The 20281-nt window shown below is 38.6% G+C and overlaps 2 protein-coding genes across 4 annotated transcripts in view; both read right to left on the bottom strand.

Annotated features, from left to right (window-relative positions):
- Positions 1–1819, bottom strand: part of LOC133572097 (ethanolamine kinase 2) — a 68839-nt gene extending 67020 nt beyond the window's left edge. The window contains exon 1 of the mRNA XM_061924793.1: positions 1472–1819. The gene's annotated coding sequence lies outside the window, so the exon portion shown is untranslated. The remainder of the gene's footprint in view (positions 1–1471) is intronic.
- Positions 1820–2716: 897 nt separating this feature from the next.
- Positions 2717–20281, bottom strand: part of LOC133572098 (protein inscuteable homolog) — a 142400-nt gene continuing 124835 nt past the window's right edge. For all 3 annotated transcript variants that reach the window (XM_061924794.2, XM_061924795.2, XM_061924796.2), the window contains 4 exons: positions 18752–18818; positions 14378–14533; positions 10918–10994; positions 2717–6381 (listed from right to left, as the gene is read on the bottom strand). In XM_061924794.2, the coding sequence (XP_061780778.1) occupies positions 6253–6381; positions 10918–10994; positions 14378–14533; positions 18752–18818 (429 nt within the window). In that variant the 3' untranslated portion in view covers positions 2717–6252. The remainder of the gene's footprint in view (positions 6382–10917; positions 10995–14377; positions 14534–18751; positions 18819–20281) is intronic.

Raw genomic sequence — 20281 nt, 5'->3', positions numbered from 1 at the left:
CCCACACCAAACAAGAATGACAAACACATTTCGGGAGAACATCCGCACCGTAACACAACATAAAAAATACCCAGAATCCCATGCATACCTAACTCTTCCGGGCTATGTTATACACCCCCGCCCACCTCAACCGACGCACGGTTATATATTAGAATGCAATTATAGAATTGTGTATACAGTTGAATATGGTAATATTATTTATTATGCAGATTGAAGTTTAGTAAGATAGTCCACATAAGAAAATATGAACATATATCATAAGAAACAACTGCAACATCTGATTTAAAATATTATTTCCCCTAATAAAAGAGGGATATCAATTAATTATACAATTGTATAAAATAATAAAATGGGGGTAGATGAATGATTGACAGCTGCCAAAGATCAATAACCTTGTGTACACGAGGCGATCAAATCAAAGTGTCTGACCGTACATTTTTAATGGAGTGGGGGGGTGTTGATGTGTGGGGGGCAGGGTTTGGTGGTAGCGGAGGTGTATAATGTCGCCCGGAAGAGTTAGGGATGCATGGGATTCTGGGTATTTGTTCTGTTGTGTTACGGTGTGGATGTTCTCCCGAAATGTGTTTGTCATTCTTGTTTGGTGTGGGTTCACACAGTGTGGCGCATATTAGTAAGAGTGTTAAAGTTGTTTGTATCGCCACCCTCAGTATGATCTGTATGGCTGTTGACCAAGTATGCGTTGCAGTCACTCGTGTGTGTGTCTGCAGACTGGGCTGGCATGCTGTTTAATACAGGGTGCTGTGTCATCCCGGCACGCCCTTATTATTGTTGTTTGGGTGGAAATCAGCAGACATTCGAGAGAATAGTTGCCCTGAAATTCGGGAGTCTCCCGGAAAAATCGGGAGGGTTGGCAAGTATGACGCTGTCAAGCGCCATTCATATAAAACTCGCGGGCCGTACTAACATTAAATTTTCATATTAAGGTGTGGGCCGCGTGTCTGAGACCCCTGGTTTATACATAGCACAAAGCAAAAAAAAACTTTGTATGTAGTGTTATTTCATTTTAAATTTCAAAAGAGTTTTGTGGCTCCCATTGTTTTCTTTAATTTGTGAAACGGGTCAAAATGGCTCTTTGAGTGGTAAAGGTTGGATGCGTCTAATGGATGCATAACGTAACCCCAGCCTCAACTGTAGCATCTATTCTATGCGCCTTATAATGCGGTGCGCCTTATATATGAACAAAGTTTTAAAATATGCCATTCATTGAAGGTGCGCCTTGTAGTGCGGAAAATACAGTACTCATTGTTAAACGCGGCCATCTGAGGGCAACCATAACTGCCATGTGGCCCTCAATGAAAACGAGTTTGACACCCTTGCATTATATCAAACATTGACTCAATGCAAGATGCAAAAAGAAAACACTGCCGACTAGCGGCCAAAATAAAGAACTGCGTGGGGAAAGAGTAAAATACAGGCAAGATGAATTACACTTTTAAAGTGTTACACATACCTGAACATGAAGTAAACATCACATAAACTCCTTCTCTGTTACTCCTTGTGCCGCTCTGCTTCCTAACCGTAAAAAAAATAAGACATTTTACCAACAGGACACAGGTTACGTAATGTGGTCACGTGACATCAAAGAGGACCGCTTTTTTTTTCAAACAAATTGCGCCAAAACGTGTGACTCGAAAGAAACGCTTGTAGCGCTCAAAGTAGCAGTTAAAACAACACAAAAACACTTTATATATTAAGAGTACATAACAGTAAACAATATAGGGCAAGGGTTACAAAAAACAAACCGTTCCTTTTTGTTAGACAACGACTCACAGCACGACGCCAATTTGAACACAATTCACTTTCTGCATTGCACGTAGCAAAGTGGGGCGGAAAGGGAGGAGCTTCAGAAGCCACATGAAACTACGGAAGCCTGGCAGGGTACGCAATGACAGGAAGGAGCACAGTAAAAGCACAAATCTTACAAAAATATAGAACGCTTTGAGTTAAAATTCACACAAATACCACAAAATTAAAACGTTTAGAAATATGAATAGAGTGCATTTTTAACTGCGTTACACACACACTCTTTGAGACCGCCACCAAAGATGATTCAAGTCTCATAAAGGGTGTCCCTAATGTTTGGACCTACAATACACATCCCCAAAATGTTTAACATTAATTATCAATATATATTTGAAATAATTATCATTAAACGATTGAATAGTATAAAAAAATCCCCCAAAACCCCCCCCAAAAATAAAAAATATAAAAAAGTAGGGCTGTCAAAGTCAAAGCATTATTGCAGTTTAATCCATCATTAATAATCAGTATAAAATCTTTATCGGTCAAAAAGAATGACTCGAAAGCTCTGAAAGTAACATTAATGAGGATAAATGTTTGTTCATAAGAACAGACATTGTGAGTTCAATAACACATTAAGTCAGCCCTTCTTAAATAGAGTGGCGAGGGTGGGGGGGAACATGCTTTATCAGTATCATGCTTCAAAAAGCTGTGCACTACAAAACATTAACCCTGGCTTCTTCATTTTAATTAAAAATTAAATCAGCACAAATTATTCTATTCATTTTTGTTAAGTAAATAAAAGTGTTTATATACTCTGCCCCTGGGTTAGTGATGCTGATCAATTGGAATTGATTATATATTTATTTAGATTATTTCTTTTTTTTTTTCTTAGTACTAAATGGCTCAAATTGGTCCCAAAAAAATTATAAATAAGGGATTGATTGATTGAAACTTTTATTAGTAGATTGCACAGTTCGGTACATATTCCGTACAATTGACCACTAAATGGTAACACCCGAATAAGTTTTTCAACTTGTTTAAGTCGGGGTCCACGTAAATCAATTCATGGTAATAATAATTAATCGTTTTGGAGCTGAAGAACCTGTTTTTGTTTAAAAGTGATGCTACTTTAAGAGTGTCAGAATAGTGGTATGTAAGTTATCACAAAACTTTCTGTTCACGAGTTCCTGGCGAGGAGACAAAAGCTGTCTTTGATCTTACCAAGCAAAAGGCTTGTAAAAACTCCACTGTGTACGATGGGAAGAGACATGAAGGTGTCGGTTTCTTTGATCTATTGTAATCCACAGGAAGATCTTGTCTTGACCCGAGATCTACAAAGCGGAGAGGAAGCGGGACCTGACGCAAGCTCCAAGCATCTTTTCTTTGAACTGTTTTGTGACCGAGGGCAACGGCTGTTTACGACCCCATCTCCCCTTAGAAACAGCTGTTGCCATGTAATCAGGGAAAGTCCAAATAAAAGAGGAGGCGTGCCATCCTTTCGTCAGAGCGTGGCACGACACTGTACAAGAGTACAGGTGTACGCGCTCTCCTTATTGAGCTAAATTGAATCCTGTCTCTGTTAAATTCCTTGCTTCTTGTCTGTTTAATATATGTCATCGGTGTTTGAAACCTGACAAAGAGGCTAGCGTTATTTTTTATTGGGAATTAAATTCTACAAACAGTCCAGACGCTTCGCCGTCTTTATTTCGTGGCTAAAATCAAACATGAGATATGTCCATGAGTAAAAGTAACAATACATGTTGAGCTGCAAGAAAACTTACAATCATATTTTACTGAGAGCAGTTGTACTGAATGCGACAAATAAAATAAATATGACACAAGAGGACATCTTTAAAATCAACAGAGTTCTTGTGCCTTGAAGGTTGTGTGAGGACCGAAAGTGTAAAATAGTGTGTATCTGACCCTTTATATACGGCAGGTAAAAATGCTAACAACGGCGTAATGTTTATAGTTCTGTAAGATGGTCAACTTACGAAATCGGCAGCGATCAAATATTTATTGAATGTACTCTACATTAGGGCTGGGCGATAAAACGATATCAATATATATCGCGAAAGAGACGTAATTTATACCAATAAAAAGATGTGTTCGATAAAAAGTTAGATTATTTTTATTTCTTCTTCGTTGGAAGAAAAAACGGAAGTAGCGAATCTAGGTCGGTTGCATGAACAAAAGGCACTCGCTCTCTGGTAACCGAGCAACGCAGGAAGTGATCACTGGTCAGTGGGAGTGAGACGCTAACGGCCAATCAGGTAGCAGTATCAACTATCACTTTTGGTTGCGCCATCTTGTTGTGTAGCGGTTGATTCTTTGCATAGAGTGAGAAGAGAAAGTCGGTTCAAATTGGATGAGAAATGTCCCATTCATTCCGGGAAATCTCGGGAAAATCGGGAATTTTGGTAAAGGGAAAACATGTTTTGCGTTCAATAAATCGGAAGAGTAGTGTGGGTGGATGGTTGAAAGGTCGGAATTGGGTAAAAAAAGGGCGGAAGATTTTGGGCATTGTAGAACTATGGATGGGAATTTCTTGGACATTTTGGAATTTAGGGAAATGCGGGATTTTTTTTAAATATTGATACTCACAGAATTGTCCTGGATGATATGAATGGGTTTCTGTTGGAATTTTTGGAATGGGTTGAAAAGTGTTGACGTAGTAACAGTTTGAATTGAGAATGGGTATTTCGGGAATTCCTGGAATTTCGGGAAATCCGGGAATAAAAAAACAAAAACATTGATACTAGCACAATTGTCCTGGATGATATGAATGGGTTGCTGTTGGAATTTTTGGAATCGGTTGAAAAGTGTTGACGTAGTAACAGTTTGAATTGAGAATGGGTATTTCGAGAATTACAGGAATTTCGGGAACACCGGGAATGTTTTTAAAATATTGATACCATCACAATTTTCCTCTATGGTATGAATGGGTTGCTGTTGGAATTTTTGGAATGTGTTGTAAAGTGTTGACGTAGTAAGAGTTTGAATTGAGAATGGGTATTTCAGGAATTCCTGGAATTTCGGAAAAAAATTGAATTTTTTAAAATATTGATACTAGCACAATTATCCTCGATGATGTGAATGGGTTGCTGTTGGAATTTTTGGAATGGATTGGAAAGTGTTGATGTAGTAACAATTTGAATTGAGAATGGGTATTTCGGGAATTTCGGGAAAAACGGGAATTAAAAAACAAAAACATTGATACTAGCACAATTGTCCTGGATGATATGAATGGGTTGCTGTTGGAATTTTTGGAATCGGTTGAAAAGTGTTGGCGTAGTAACAGTTTGAATTGACAATGGGTATTTCGGGAATTCCTGGAATTTCTGAAAAACTGGGAATTAAAAAAAAAAAATTGATACTAGCACAATTGTCATGAATGATATGAATGAGTTGCTGTTGGAATTTTTGGAATCGGTTGAAAAGTGTTGACGTAGTAACAGTTTGAATTGAGGATGGGTATTTCAGGAATTCCTGGAATTTCGGGAAAACCGGGAATTTTTGAAAATATTGATACTAGCACAATTGTCATGGATGATATGAATGGGTTGCTGTTGGAATTTTTGGAATGGGTTGAAAAGTGTTGACGTAGTAACAGTTGGAATTGAGAATAAGTATTTCGGGAATTCCTGGAATTTGGGGAAAATTGGGGTGAAAGAAATGGGGGCTTTTGTTGTCCCAACTAAGAGGAATGTTTTGAAGGTGGAATGGTCAAAAACGGTTGAAAACATGGGGACTGTGAAAACTTTTCAGGTGAAAATAGGGCTTTAGGAAACCAGGAATTCTGGGAATTCCTGGAATTTTTTTGGACTGGGGAAAATGGTAGTTTGATTGTCCAAGGTGAGTGTGGATGGTGGACAACCGGGAATTCTGGGTAATCCGCAGTATCTCTAAAACATTTTTCGGGGGCGGCTCACGATTCCCGATAAAGCCGAACGTTTTGACACTCGAACGGTTCCGATCGGAATAACAACAAATAGATGATTGCCGGGAGCCGTGCTCACCCTTTAGAGCACAGCTGTAACTTGCTGCCACTAAACCTGCAGAAAATAGCTCTCTATGTTTACGTTTTCTCACTATTTTCTTACACTTTATCAAACATTTCTTACATATTCCTTATTTTTGCACCTTCATTATAAGAAGTGTTTACTATTTTGTTTGTTTTCCATGCTTGTGTTGACATTTCCTTTCTGCCTTGTTAGCTGAGGGGATTACGATCAATTTGAAATACAAATGTTTACATTTAATATATTTTCTCCTGCTCCTTATTTTCCATAGGTCATAAAAAGTATCAATGATTATCGATATCGTGATACAGTTTTCAGCCGTATCGCCCAGCCCTGCGCCACACACATACTGTACACAGTTGATGCAGTCCATAATGTACACGTGTTGCAGTGGTCCTGGTCAAAGCGGCGTCCAAGCCCGGCTGCTCATTAGTCGTCACGATGTGGCACTTTAGCGTCCATCGCTTCACACAAAGCTCTCCTCCATGTTGGAACACAGCAGGAAGGAATCCACCAGCCGCGGTTTGATCAGCTGCTGATGGTCAGACACCTCGATGCTGTCTGGGCACCCTGCTGCCAGCCTCCTCAAGGCCGCCTGCACGCACGCACGCACGCACACACACACACACGCACACACGCACACACACACACACACACACACACAATATCACATGTATTGCTTTATACTGACCAACACATTATTAACCAATGTGTTCCTGGAGTTGTGTCAAATGCAGCGTATATAAAAATGGGTCACTTTGATATTCTTTACCTTTTTTCCTTCAAATAAACATATTAAAGGGGAACATTATCACCAGCATCAATATATACCTTGATGTTGCAGAAAAAAATACCTTTTTTTTTTTTTAACCGATTTCCGAACTCTAAATGGGTGAATTTTGGCGAATTAAACGCCTTTCTATTATTCGCTATGACGTCACATCGGGAAGCAATCCGCCATTTTCTCACTTTCGTCGGCGTGTTGTCGGAGGGTGTAACAACACGAACAGGGACGGATTCAAGTTGCACCAGTGGCCCAAAGATGCGAAAGTGGCAAGAAATTGGACGAAATTTGTTCAAAATACGAGGGTGTGGGGAAAGCCGACGAAATGGTCAGTCGTTTGTTCCGCACACTTTACCGACGAAAGCTATGCTACGACAGAGATGGCAAGAATGTGTGGATATCCTGCGACACTCAAAGCAGATGCATTTCCAACGATAAAGTCGAAGAAATCTGCCGCCAGACCCCCATTGAATCTGCCGGAGTGTGTGAGCTATTCAGGGACAAAGGACCTCTGTAGCACGGCAAGCAATGGCGGCAGTTTGTTCCCGCAGACGAGCGAGCTAAACCCCCCTGGATGTCTTGGCTCACACCGTCCCTTATGCCACCGAAGATGATCAAGAGAAGAATATCGACCCTAGCTTCCCTGGCCTGCTGATGAGCGGATGAGGGTATGTCTACAGAATATATTAATTGATGAAAATTGGGCTGTCTGCACTCTCAAAGTGCATGTTGTTGCCAAATGTATTTCATATGCTGTAAACCTAGTTCATAGTTGTTAGTTTCCTTTAATGCCAAACAAACACATACCAATCATTGGTTAGAAGGCGATCGCCGAATTCGTCCTTGCTTTCTCCCGTGTCGCTGGCTGTCGTGTCGTTTTCGTCGGTTTCGCTTGCATACGGTTCAAACCGATATGGCTCAATAGCTTCAGTTTCTTCTTCAATTTCGTTTTCGCTACCTGCCTCCACACTACAACCATCCGTTTCAATACATGCGTAATCTGTTGAATCGCTTAAGCCGCTGAAATCCGAGTCTGAATCCGAGCTAATGTCGCTATAGCTTGCTGTTCTATGCGCCATGTTTGTTTGTGTTGGCATCACTATGTGACGTCACAGGAAAATGGACGGGTGTATTTAATGATGGTTAAAATCAGGCACTTTGAAGCTTTTTTTTTAGGGATATTGCGTGATGGGTACATTTTTGAAAAAAACTTCGAAAAATAAAATAAGCCACTGGGAACTGATTTTTAATGGTTTTAACCCTTCTGAAATTGTGATAATGTTCCCAACTCCAAAACTGGACAGATCAGCTTTCAGGAAAAGAGAGCGGATGAGGGTATGTCTACAGAATATATTAATTGTTAAAAACTTTATTCATTACTCACGGTTTTACGTAAATTATTATACATAAACTGTGTTTACCAATAATTTAGCTTAAAAACATTTATTTTTTTCAATCATTCGAGTACATTCGGGTAGTCTTGTGTAATGCAGTATTTTGTGTCTATTTAGGTATGGTTAACCTGAGTGCTGAAATCGTGGAAATATATATGTTCTTAGCGCGCCTGAAATGGGCTGTTTGCACTCTCAAAGTGCATGTTGTTGCCAAATGTATTTCATATGCTGTAAACCTAGTTCATAGTTGTTAGTAATTATCTTATCAGACAGTGTTAAGCCGCTGAAATCCGAGTCTGAATCCGAGCTAATGTCGCTACCTTGCTGTTCTATCCGCCATGTTTGTTTGTGTTGGCATCACTGTGTGACGTCACAGGAAAATGGACGGGTGTATATAATGATGGTTAAAATCAGGCACTTTGAAGCTTTTTTTAGGGATATTGCGTGATGGGTAAAATTTTGAAAAAAACTTCAAAAAATAAAACAAGCCACTGGGAACTGATTTTTAATGGTTTTAACCCTTCTGAAATTGTGATAATGTTTCCCTTTAATAATGCCGTTTTTAACCCAATAATAACAGATGTGCAGAATGTACATCGCACTGTGAATCAAGTAGGAAAAAAAACAGATTAATTTAACGCTCAACAAGCAGAATGATGGTTTGAAAATGATTATATTCATCATATTTGAACAGACTTATACTGTACTGATTTTGAATAAATGAGTAAAACTGTATAATCATGTATGTAGTTTATGTCAAGTAACAATAAATGACCCGTTTCCAGTGAGGGTTGGTCTCCGCCAAGGCTGCCCTTTGTCACCGATTCTGTTCATAACTTTTATGGACAGAATTTCTAGGTGCAGTCAGGGCATACTTGCCAACCCTCCCGGATTTTCCGGGAGACTCCCGAAATTCAGCGCCTCTCCCGAAAGCCTCCCGGGACAAATTTTCTCCCGAAATTCAGGCACACAATCATGTTATAACTGTAGAATGATGGAGGGCGAGTTCTTGGTTTCTTATGTGGGTTTACTGTTAGGCAGTTTCATTAACGTCCTCCCAGCGTGGCAACAACACACAACAACAGCAGTCACGTTTTGTCTACCGTAAAGCAGTTTGTCTGCCGTAAACAGCAATGTTGTGACATTCTTAAACAGGACAATACTGCCATCTAGTGCATTTGATGAAAGCACTTTTTGCGTGCCACACAGTGAGGGTGTTCAGCATGGTTAGAAAAATAGTGACAAATAGAACAAGGATGGACAATTCAACCCTTAACTCAACAATGAGTAGATGAGTGTTATGTGTGTGTATATGTGTAAATAAATGAACACTGAAATTCAAGTATTTCTTATATATATATATATATATATATATATATATATATATATATATATATATATATATATATATATATATATATATATATGAAATACTTGACTTAGTATTTCTTATATATATATATATATATATATATATATATATATAAATATATGAAATACTTGACTTGGTGAATCCTAGCTGTAAATATACTCCTCCCCTCTTAACCACGCCCCCAACCACGCCCGCTTTCCCCGCCCCCCACTCCCCACCTCCCGAAATCGGAGATCTCAAGGTTGGCAAGTATGAGTCAGGGCGTTGAGGGTATCTGGTTTGGTGGCTGCAGGATTAGGTCTCTGCTTTTTGCAGATGATGTGGTCCTGATGGCTTCATCTGGCCAGGATCTTCAGCTCTCACTGGATCGGTTCGCAGCCGAGTGTGAAGCGACTGGGATAGGAATCAGCACCTCCAAGTCCGAGTCCATGGTTCTTGCCCGGAAAAGGGTGGAGTGCCATCTCCGGGTTGGGGAGGAGACCCTGCCCCAAGTGGAGGAGTTCAAGTACCTAGGAGTCTTGTTCACGAGTGAGGGAAGAGTGGATCGTGAGATCGACAGGCGGATCGGTGCGGCGTCTTCAGTAATGCGGACGCTGTATCGATCCGTTGTGGTGAAGAAGGAGCTGAGCCGGAAGGCAAAGCTCTCGATTTACCGGTCGATCTACGTTCCCATCCTCACCTATGGTCATGACCGAAAGGACAAGATCACGGGTACAAGCGGCCAAAATGAGTTTCCTCCGCCGGGTGGCGGGGCTCTCCCTTAGAGATAGGGTGAGAAGCTCTGCCATCCGGGGGGAGCTCAAAGTAAAGCCGCTGCTCCTCCACATCGAGAGAAGCCAGATGAGGTGGTTCGGGCATCTGGTCAGGATGCCACCCGAACGCCTCCCTCGGGAGGTGTTTAGGGCACGTCCGACCGGTAGGAGGCCGCGGGGAAGACCCAGGACACGTTGGGAAGACTATGTCTCCCGGCTGGCCTGGGAACGCCTCGGGATCCCCCGGGAGGAGCTGGACGAAGTGGCTGGGGAGAGGGAAGTCTGGGCTTCCCTGCTTAGGCTGCTGCCCCCGCGACCCGACCTCGGATAAGCGGAAGAAGATGGATGGATGGATGGAACAATAAATGAGGTTCACGTCGCACAAAACTTTAAGATCAATGGAATAAAATACATGAGAACATATGAAAACAAAGACTGTCATTTATGTATTTAAAAAAAAACTATGATATTAGAAAATATTAAAAGGTTCGTGTTGGCATTGATAATTTTTTAATAAATCACCAATGCAAAAAACACAGAATTACTTACTCGAAAAAAAGCGCTTTATACATCTAATCCATTGTTATTTTTTTCATCATCATTGTTACTAACGTACTTGTTCAAAAGTTTACTGAAAAGTTAATTATCTGCAAAATACAAGTGGTAGCGAATCTCACTGAATGCACACAAGCCTAAAGGACACAAAGGTGCAGTTTTGTACTGCTGACCACACGCACACACACACACACACACACACACACACACACACACACACACACACACACACACACACACACACACACACACACACACACACGGTCGTACTTACCAGGCAGGCGACCAAGACAGAGTCGCTGTTATTCCTCTCAGTGGGGGAACGACACAACTCGATAAGACGAGGGACGGCTGAAGGCAGCGGAGGGAAAGATGACTTAGTATTCAAAGTGTCAAACACAATTAACATGTAATTAACATGTATTTAACAAGATAACTACATGTATGTGACACCATCTTTAGCATTCTCACTTTTACGGAATCCATCACATCTTCCCAACAGCAGATGTATTGTTGTTAGTGTACCTAATGAAGTGGACAGTAAGTACCCTAAGACAGGGGTGTCCAAAGTGCGGCCCGCAGGTAATTTTTTAACGGCCCGGTGGCACGTTCTAAAAAAATACAATAAAAAAACAAAAACAAAACATAAACAGTGGTATAAAAGAACAAACAGGTGAAATGTAACAAGAAAATGTTGCAATGTTTACTCTAATGCAGGCTATTTATTTCTTCAAAAAATAATAATGAATAAAAATCAATGTTATTATGAATTACCTATTCAAGGCTCCAATTACTTCACATTAAATATTCCACTCTGAGATTTTTTTTGGGGAAAATGATGCATATTTAGTGTTTGCCATTTAAAAAACAATGGCATTTATTGTTTTAAAAGAAGGGCCTGAAACGAACAAACACAAAAACAACAAAATGTATAATTGATGGAAAAATCTGAAGTTGATCTTGAGACTATTGTGTTAAAAGTAAAAATGTAGTGAAAGTATGATTTATTTTTTTAAACTTTACTGAGCAGGACCCTTTTGGATCCCCAATAATTTTAGTGGGACTTTTTTTTCTAAGTGTGATTGCTCAAAAATAATATTCAATACAAATCAATGTTGTTATGAGTTATTGACCTTTTTAAGGCTCCAATTATTATATAATCTGAAATAGTCCACTTTAAAATTTTATTGGGGGGAAATATTTCATATTTTGTGTTTTTTTCCATAAAAAAACAGGGGTTTCTTTGACAAAAAGGGCATACAACTTAAATCTTAAAACACTTTATATTGAGATTTAAACCTTGAATAATAATACAAATAATAATACTAAATAATGACACAATTTTAATATTTTTTTGACCAAAACTCTTTGGGGTCCCCAGGATCAAGCCTGAGTGGAGGCCTAAATGTATATTTTTTATACATATATTGTATTGGTTTTTAAAATAAAAAATATCAAAATGGCCCCCGCTTGCTTTGATTTTCCAGTGTGTGGCCCCTCAGTGGAAAAAGTTTGGACACCCCTGCCCTAAGAGTACTTGGCCGTGTCTCAATGAGTGCACTTATTTGTTCTGAGTGTATAAATGCCTTCCTGTGGACAATATATAAGTACGCGCTCAAAATAGCCAGTGTGCACCGCTGACTCGTGTCTCAAATAAATGTTTGCCATCAATACTCGTATAGGAGTACACTATTCACTGGGTTACTAACCTTTTTCCTACGCTTTGAATCCTGTGGCTTATAAACGGTGCGGCTGATTTATGGATTTTTCTTCGCTGACTGCCATAATGCAAATAGTTTAAATACAAAACAAGTAAAGACACTGAATGGGTTATTGTTTGTGCTATGGCGCCATCTTTTGGACGAGTTGGCTCACTGCGGGTGCTACGGCGCTGCATTGCCCTTGTGTTCAGACTGAGTTTCAACCGGAAGTACAGATGCCATTTTGACTGCTAGCCATCCATAACGTTTCTACTCGTATGGATTCGTCAATCATCGCTCCAATCAACGTTTGTAAGTTTTACAATATAAATAAAACAATTCTTACTTACTAAACCATCCCATGTGTAATGTCTGTAGGAGTGTTTTAATGCTTCTTTGTACATTCTATCGTGATGTAATGACGCTAGCATTGTTAGCATTTGCTAATATGCTAACAAGTGTCTCTGTTAGTATTATTAATAGGGATGTCTGATAATGGCTTTTTGCCTATGTGCGATATTCCGATATTGTCCAACTCTTTAATTATCGATACCGATATCAACCGATACCGATATCAACCAATATATACAGTTGTGGAATTAACACATTATTATGCCTAATTTGGACAACCAGGTATGGTGAAGATAAAATAAGATAAATAAATTAAAAACATTTTCTTGAATAAAAAAGAAAGTAAAATAACATAAAAACAGTTACATAGAAACTAGTAAGTAATGAAAATGAGTAAAATTAACTGTTAAAGGTTAGTACTATTAGTGGACCAGCAGCACGCACAATCATGTGTGCTTACGGACTGTATCCCTTGCAGACTGTATTGATATATATTGATATATAATGTAGGAACCAGAATATTAATAACAGAAAGAAACAACCCTTTTGTGTGAATGAGTGTGAATGAGTGTAAATGGGGGAGGGAGGTTTTTTGGGTTGGTGCACTAATTGTAAGGGTATCTTGTGTTTTTTATGTTGATTTAATAAAAAAACAAACAAAAAAAACCGATACCGATAATAAAAAAAACCATACCGATAATTACCGATATTACATTTTAACGCATTTATCGGCCTGCCGATATTATCGGACATCTCTAATTATTAACTTACAATGACATTCTTTTTGTATTGTTTCAGTGGACTTATTGGGTCTGTTTAGCTGATTGGAGAGCTAGTTTTGGAATTGGGGGTTAAATCACCAAAATGATTCCCGAGTGCGGCCACCGCTGCTGTTCAATGCTCCCCTCACCTCCCTAGGGGATGGAACAAGAGGATGGGTCAAATGCAGAGGTTAATTTCACCACACCCAGTGTGTGTTTGACTATCAGTGGTACTTTAACTTTAACTTTAGCTTCCGCAACTAGTGGGTCCATGACGATGACTTCTGTTTTGTTTGATCAGCCGTTTTACTGCCGTGTTACAGACACCGTTTGGAAACAATGATGTAAATAAACATTTACAAAATATTTATATTAATTTTTTTTAATATATATAAATATATATATATATATATATATATATATATATATATATTTATAGTCCTGTGCGGCTAATAAATGGAAAATATAAATTTTTTCTAAAATTATGTGGGTGCGACTTACCTACACCGGCACTCTATAGTCCGTAAAATGTGATAGCTCCGTACTTAGATTTTCCAAATTTACCCACTTTTTGCCTCTCTTTTAGTAGGGAATTGCAACCACTTGGAGCTAGCCCGCCCCTTATACTGCGCAGCCAAGATGGCGGCTTTTGAGTCTGGTTTAGTTTTTGCCTCATTCCTGTGAGAACCCTGCGTGTGACTGAAGCATTAAGGAGTGGGACTAGCCGCAGTGTGCCCAAACAACCACCAGGTGACATCTGTGAGCAGGTAATACTGTATCATCTCTTTCTCTTTGGGATTTGTCAGGTCGGCGGTGCCTTCGAACTGAGACCTACTTAAACACTTAAAATAGTTCAAGTGCGCCAATCGAGACGCTCATAAAACACTTATGAAAGTGCACTGAGAGAATGGGATTTGAGCACCTTTCAGCTGGATGGCCGTCATGGCCACGTCGCCGTCTCTGCTGAGGCGCGCCAGGGTGACGGCGGCTTTCTGCTGGACGCGCTCGCAGGCGGCGCCCTCGGACGGGCTGGAGGAGGACGGCTTCTCTCCCAGCAGCAGAAGAAGACGCTCGATGCCTTCCAAACACAAGACGAGGTTAGGCAAATATTCATTGTCACCTAATGCTGTTCTGATTGCCATGCCAGTAAACATGTGACACAATGCTGCCCTCTGCTGGATGTTGATTGAACTTCAGCCTTAAATGTTTTAAATCAGGGGTGCTCACACTTTTTCTGCAGGCGAGCTACTTTTCAATTGATCAAGTCGTGGGGATCTACCTCATTCATATATATCATTTATATTTACTTATTTATGAAATATATGTTTTTGTTAACAAGTTAAAGGTGTTTAATGATAATGCAAGCATGTTTAACACATATAGTTAAGTTAAAGGTGTTTAATGATAATACAAGCAAGTTAAATACATAGTTAATATTGTTAAAAAATTAAAGGTGTTTAATGATAATACAAGAATGTTTAATACATATAGTTAATATTGTTAACAAGTTAAAGGTGTTTAATGATAATACAAGCATGTTTAACACATATAGTTAATATTGTTAAAAAATTAAAGGTGTTTAATGATAATACAAGAATGTTTAATACATATAGTCAATATTGTTAACAAGTTAAAGGTGTTTAAAAATAATACAAGCATGTTTAACACATATAGTTAATATTGTTAACAAGTTAAAGGTGTTTAAAGATAATACAAGCATGTTTAACACATATAGATTCCTTTCTTTCATGAAGACAAGAATATAAGTTGGTGTATTACCTGATTGTGATGACTTGCATTGATTGTAATCAGACAGTGGTGCTGATAAGGTCCGCATTTTCGAATGGAGGAGAAAAAAAGTCCTCCTTTCTGTCCAATACCACATGAAAGTGGTTGGTTTTTGGCATCTTATTTGTCCAGCTTCCGTACTCCTTTGTATACACTTTACAAGAAATACATTGTCGGCAAACTCCGTAGCTTGCTAGCTTGTGCACGCCAGCTTTCTGAGACTCTTATTTTGTTAGCGCAACTACGCAACTGTGCAGTCGGTCTTTGGAGTTTTGACGACAGGTACGGCGCCAAGAGTCTGTTGAAATAAAGTGTCTCTCACCTTCCAGTCGGTAATTTTAATGAGCTGGCAGCAGCCGGCGTCATCTCAGAAGACCCTCGGGTGCCGTGAATGTCAATCAAGTGACGAAAATGACGTCATTGTGAAGATTTATGATCGCTCATTTTTAGGACTATTTTTTTAATGCCTGGCTGGTGATCGACCGGTAGCTCGCGATCGACGTAATGAGCACCCCTGCCCCAGGGTAAACTGGGTGTAACACACGGCACACTGACAAAGCTTAACCTATTGTGACTATAACAATCTACAAGGTTAATGTAGGTTGCTTCTCTTTCTCCCCCTCCATTTTTCTGCATTCTTCCGTATCTCAAGTTATCATTACGTATATGTATTGTTGCATTTAAACAACTGTATTGTTGATAATAAAGGTAAATTATTGGTATCGTTCATTATCAATAGCGCTATTTCTATTGGTATTTGTATTGATCCATTTGTAGTGTAATAATGCTCATTGTCATTTCTGTATTATTTTTTATTTTTCGCTAACTGCTTATTTGCTATTACTTTTACCATCATATTTGTACATGTCGTATTTGCTGATGTTGCTCTATTGTTGTTGTTGTTGTTGTTTTTGTCTCTATGTCTAATCCCCCTCTTGTCCCCACAATTTCCCCCTCTGTCTTCTTTTTTTTTTCTCCTTCTATCCCCTCCTGCTCCGGCCCGGCTGCACTAAATGATAATATAAATACATTTAATAAAGTCAAATACAAATAAGGCAACAAGAGAAGTATCCTACACTTCTCTTTTGTAAAGTAAATCTGAACAGCCGACATGGGCATCTACATCAACTATATGATTTGCCTGAGAAGCTGGACAGGACACACAAAAAAAAAAAAAAAAAAATTTTTTTTTTTTTTTTTTTTTTAAAATAATGTAATGCGATCTACCAATACTACCTTTGCGATCGACTGGTAGATCGCGATCGACGTATTGAGCACCCCTGTTTTAAATGAATGACGTACGACTGTGCAATAAAACAGCAAATCAAATACATGACATTTTTACCGTTTCAGTTAATTTTAAGTCAGCTACGTTTTAAGCAGGCTGCTTGGAATTCACCTAAAGAGGTAAGAAATTTTTTTTTGTTTTTTTTTTGTGGTTGCTACATTTTTTTATTTCATGATGACCCGAGCCTGTATCAATAAATAATAATGATTACTTTTTAAGTTTGACTTGACACTTCGACCTGTGGCGTGTCTACTATGTGATACCACAGAGGCCGTATTCAAACTGTGATATGCGCACCACTCTGGCTCCATCTAGTGGTAGGCCAAATAATTGCCTAATTCAGGGGTCCCCAAACTACATGAATTAAGTTATTAAAACATGAATCAGGAGATATCAGAATTTGATATGCCACCCAAGGTTAGGTCGGGGTTGGCCTAGTGCCTTTTTTAAAAATGTATGAAAATAGAAAAAGATGGAGGGGAAAAATACATTTTTTGTTTTAATATGGTTTCTCTGTAGGAGGACAAACATGACACAAACCTTCCTAATTGTCAGAAATCCCACTGTTTATATTAAACATGCTTCACTGGTATTTGCCGAGCGCCATTTTGTCCTACTAATTTCGGCGGTCCTTGAACTCACGGTACTTTGTTCACATGTACAACTTTTCCCGACGCTGCCACAGAAAGACGTGTTTTATGCCACTCCTTTGTCTCATTGTGTCCACCAAACGTTTTATACTGTGTGTGAATGCACAAAGGTGAGCTTTGTTGACGTTATTGACTTGTGTGGAGTGCTAATCAGCATACTTGCCAACCTTGAGACCTCCGATTTCGGGAGGTGGAGGGCGGGGGGGCGTGGTTAAGAGGGGAGGAGTATATTTACAGGTAGGATTCACCAAGTCAAGTATTATATATATATATATATATATATATATATATATATATATATATATATATAAAAGAAATACTTGAATTTCAGTGTTCATTTATTTACACATATACACACACATAACACTCATCTACTCATTGTTGAGTTAAGGGTTGAATTGTCCATCCTTGTTCTATTTGTCACTATTTTTCTAACCATGCTGAACGCCCTCACTGACGATGCATTGCTTTGTGGCACGCAAAAAGTGCTTTCATCAAATGCACTAGATGGCAGTGTTGTCCTGTTTAAGAGTGTCACAACATTGCTGGTTACGGCAGACGAACTGCTTTATGGCAGACGAAATGCTGTTGTTGTGTGTTGTTGCCGCGCTGGGAGGACGTTAATGAAACTGCCTAACAATAAACCCACATAAGAAACCAAGAACTCGCCCTCGATCATTCTACAGTTATAACGTGATTGGGCAGGTATGCTTGTTTATATTGTGTGCCTGAATTTCGGGAGATTTTCGGGAGAAAATTTGTCCCGGGAGGTTTTCGGGAGAGGCGCTGAATTTCGGGAGTCTCCCGGAAAATCCGGGAGGGTTGGCAAGTATGCTAATCAGGCATATTTTATCAGTGCATGACTGCAAGCTAATCCATGCTAACATGCTATTTAGGCTAGCTGTATGTACTTATTGCATCATTATGCCTCATTTGTAGGTATATTGGAGCTCATTTAATTTCCTTTACTTATGTCCTCTGTGTATTTAATTTATACTTGCATGTCTCATGACACATTATCTGTATGTAATATTGGCTGCATTTTCGATAGTTTGTGCGCCATGTTGTTCCAGACCACAGCAAACGTTACCCAGCTCGCAAAGATTGCAATAAATCCATTAGCTTGCAGTCATGCAGTGACCAAATATGCCTGATTAGCGCTCCACACAAGTCAATAACATCAACAAAGCCCACCTTTGTGCACTCACGCACAGCATAAAACATTTGGTGGACAAAATGAGAGAAAAGAGGAGTGGCATAAAACACGTCTTAGAAAGTCGGAGAAAGTTGCACATGTAAACAAACTACGGTGAGTTCCAGGACCGCCAAATTTAGTAGGACAAAACGGGGCTCGCCAAATAGTCTCTAATAACCGAAGCATGTTTAATATAAACAGTGGGATTTCTAACAATTATGGAGGGTTGTGTCATGTTTGTCTTCCAACAGAAACCATATTAAAACAAAAAATATATTTTTTCCCTCATCTTTTTCCATTTTTCATACATTTTTGAAAAAGTTTCAGGGAGCCACTAGGCTTACCCCCGTTCTAACTAGTATGCTAATTGATTACCTTGCTCCTGCAGGACTTCGGGAGCACACTGCTCCAAGACCGACAGGTTGGCCAAGATGGTCACCACCTGAAATGGACAAAATGAACACTCAGTGGAAGTTGTTTCCTGTTTTCGTGACTTTTTAACACAAATCATTCGAGCAACCAGAGAAGGAAATTCAATGTGTAGAAATTGTGTGTGAAGGCTGAAGAGCTCAGGCTGAACTGACAATGTTAAACCCCATCCCTACTCCTTCATGCACGTGTAAGAACACATTTAACTCTAAATCATAACATGTGCATGGGAGAGTGGAACATTTTTAGCCTGAATGTTTCCATGCAAAAAAATGTGGAAAAAATATATTTCAAAGGAAATGTTTGGGATGAAAAATGTGGAATTACAGAAAAAAACAGGGATTTTATTTGGAATGAGGAATGTTTTGGTGTTGAAATGTTTTGAATAATGTAAATTATTAATTGAAAGAAAACTGGGACGTTTTGGAATGTTGAAAACAGATCGTCCTCGGGATTTTATTAAAATTAAAGCTTTGGGATGTTGCAGTGGCTTAGAATGTTAGAAAGTTAAATGTTAGAAAGTGTTGATGAATGTGTAAATAGTTTAAATGTAACAAAGTGTTGATAAATATGTAACAGTTTAAATGTACGAAAGTGTTGATGAATGTGTAAATTGTTCATATGTCACAAAGTGTAGATTAAGCATTTCAAATGTTCAAAAGTGTTGATGATTGTGTAAATAGTCCAAATGTTGGAAAGTGTTGATGAATGTGTAAATAGTTCAAATGTTCAAAAGTGTTGATGAATGTCTAAATAGTTCAAATGTTCAAAAGTGTTGATGAATGTGTAAAACGTTCAAAGGTTCGGAAGTGTTGATGAATGTGTAAATAGTTGAAATGTTACAAAGTTTTGATGAATGTGTAAATAGTTAAAATGTTCAAAAGTGTTGATGAATGTGTAAATAGTTTAAATGTTAGAAAGTGTTGGTGAATGTGTAAATAGTTTAAATGTTAGAAAGTGTTGATGAATGTGTAAAAAGTTTAAATGTTAGGAAGTGTTGATGAATATGTAAATAGTTTAAATGTTAGAAAGTGTTGAAAAATGTGTTAAAATATTGGAAAATGTTGATAAATGTGTATATACTTAAAATGACAGAAAGTGTTGATGAATGTGTAAACAGTTCAAATGTTACAAAGTGTAGATGAATTAGTTCAAATATTAGAAAGTGTTGATGAATGTGTAAAGAGTTAAAATGTTAAAGTGTTGATGAATGTGTAAATAGTTTAAATGTTAGAAAGTGTTCATGAATGTGTAAATAGTTTAAATGTTACAAAGTGTTGATGAATGTGTAAATAGTTTAAATGTTAGAAAGTGTTCATGAATGTGTAAATAGTTTAAATGTTACAAAGTGTTAAGGAATGTGTAAATAGTTTAAATGTTAGAAAGTGTTGATGAATGTGTAAATAGATAAAATGTTACAAAGTGTTGATGAATGTGTAAATAGTTCAAATGTTCAAAAGTGTTGATGAATGTGTA

Source organism: Nerophis lumbriciformis, linkage group LG29 (assembly GCF_033978685.3).
Source record: "Nerophis lumbriciformis linkage group LG29, RoL_Nlum_v2.1, whole genome shotgun sequence".
NCBI lineage: Eukaryota > Metazoa > Chordata > Actinopteri > Syngnathiformes > Syngnathidae > Nerophis > Nerophis lumbriciformis.
Note: the sequence above shows the minus strand (reverse complement) of the source record. Positions and strands in the feature narration are given on the sequence as shown.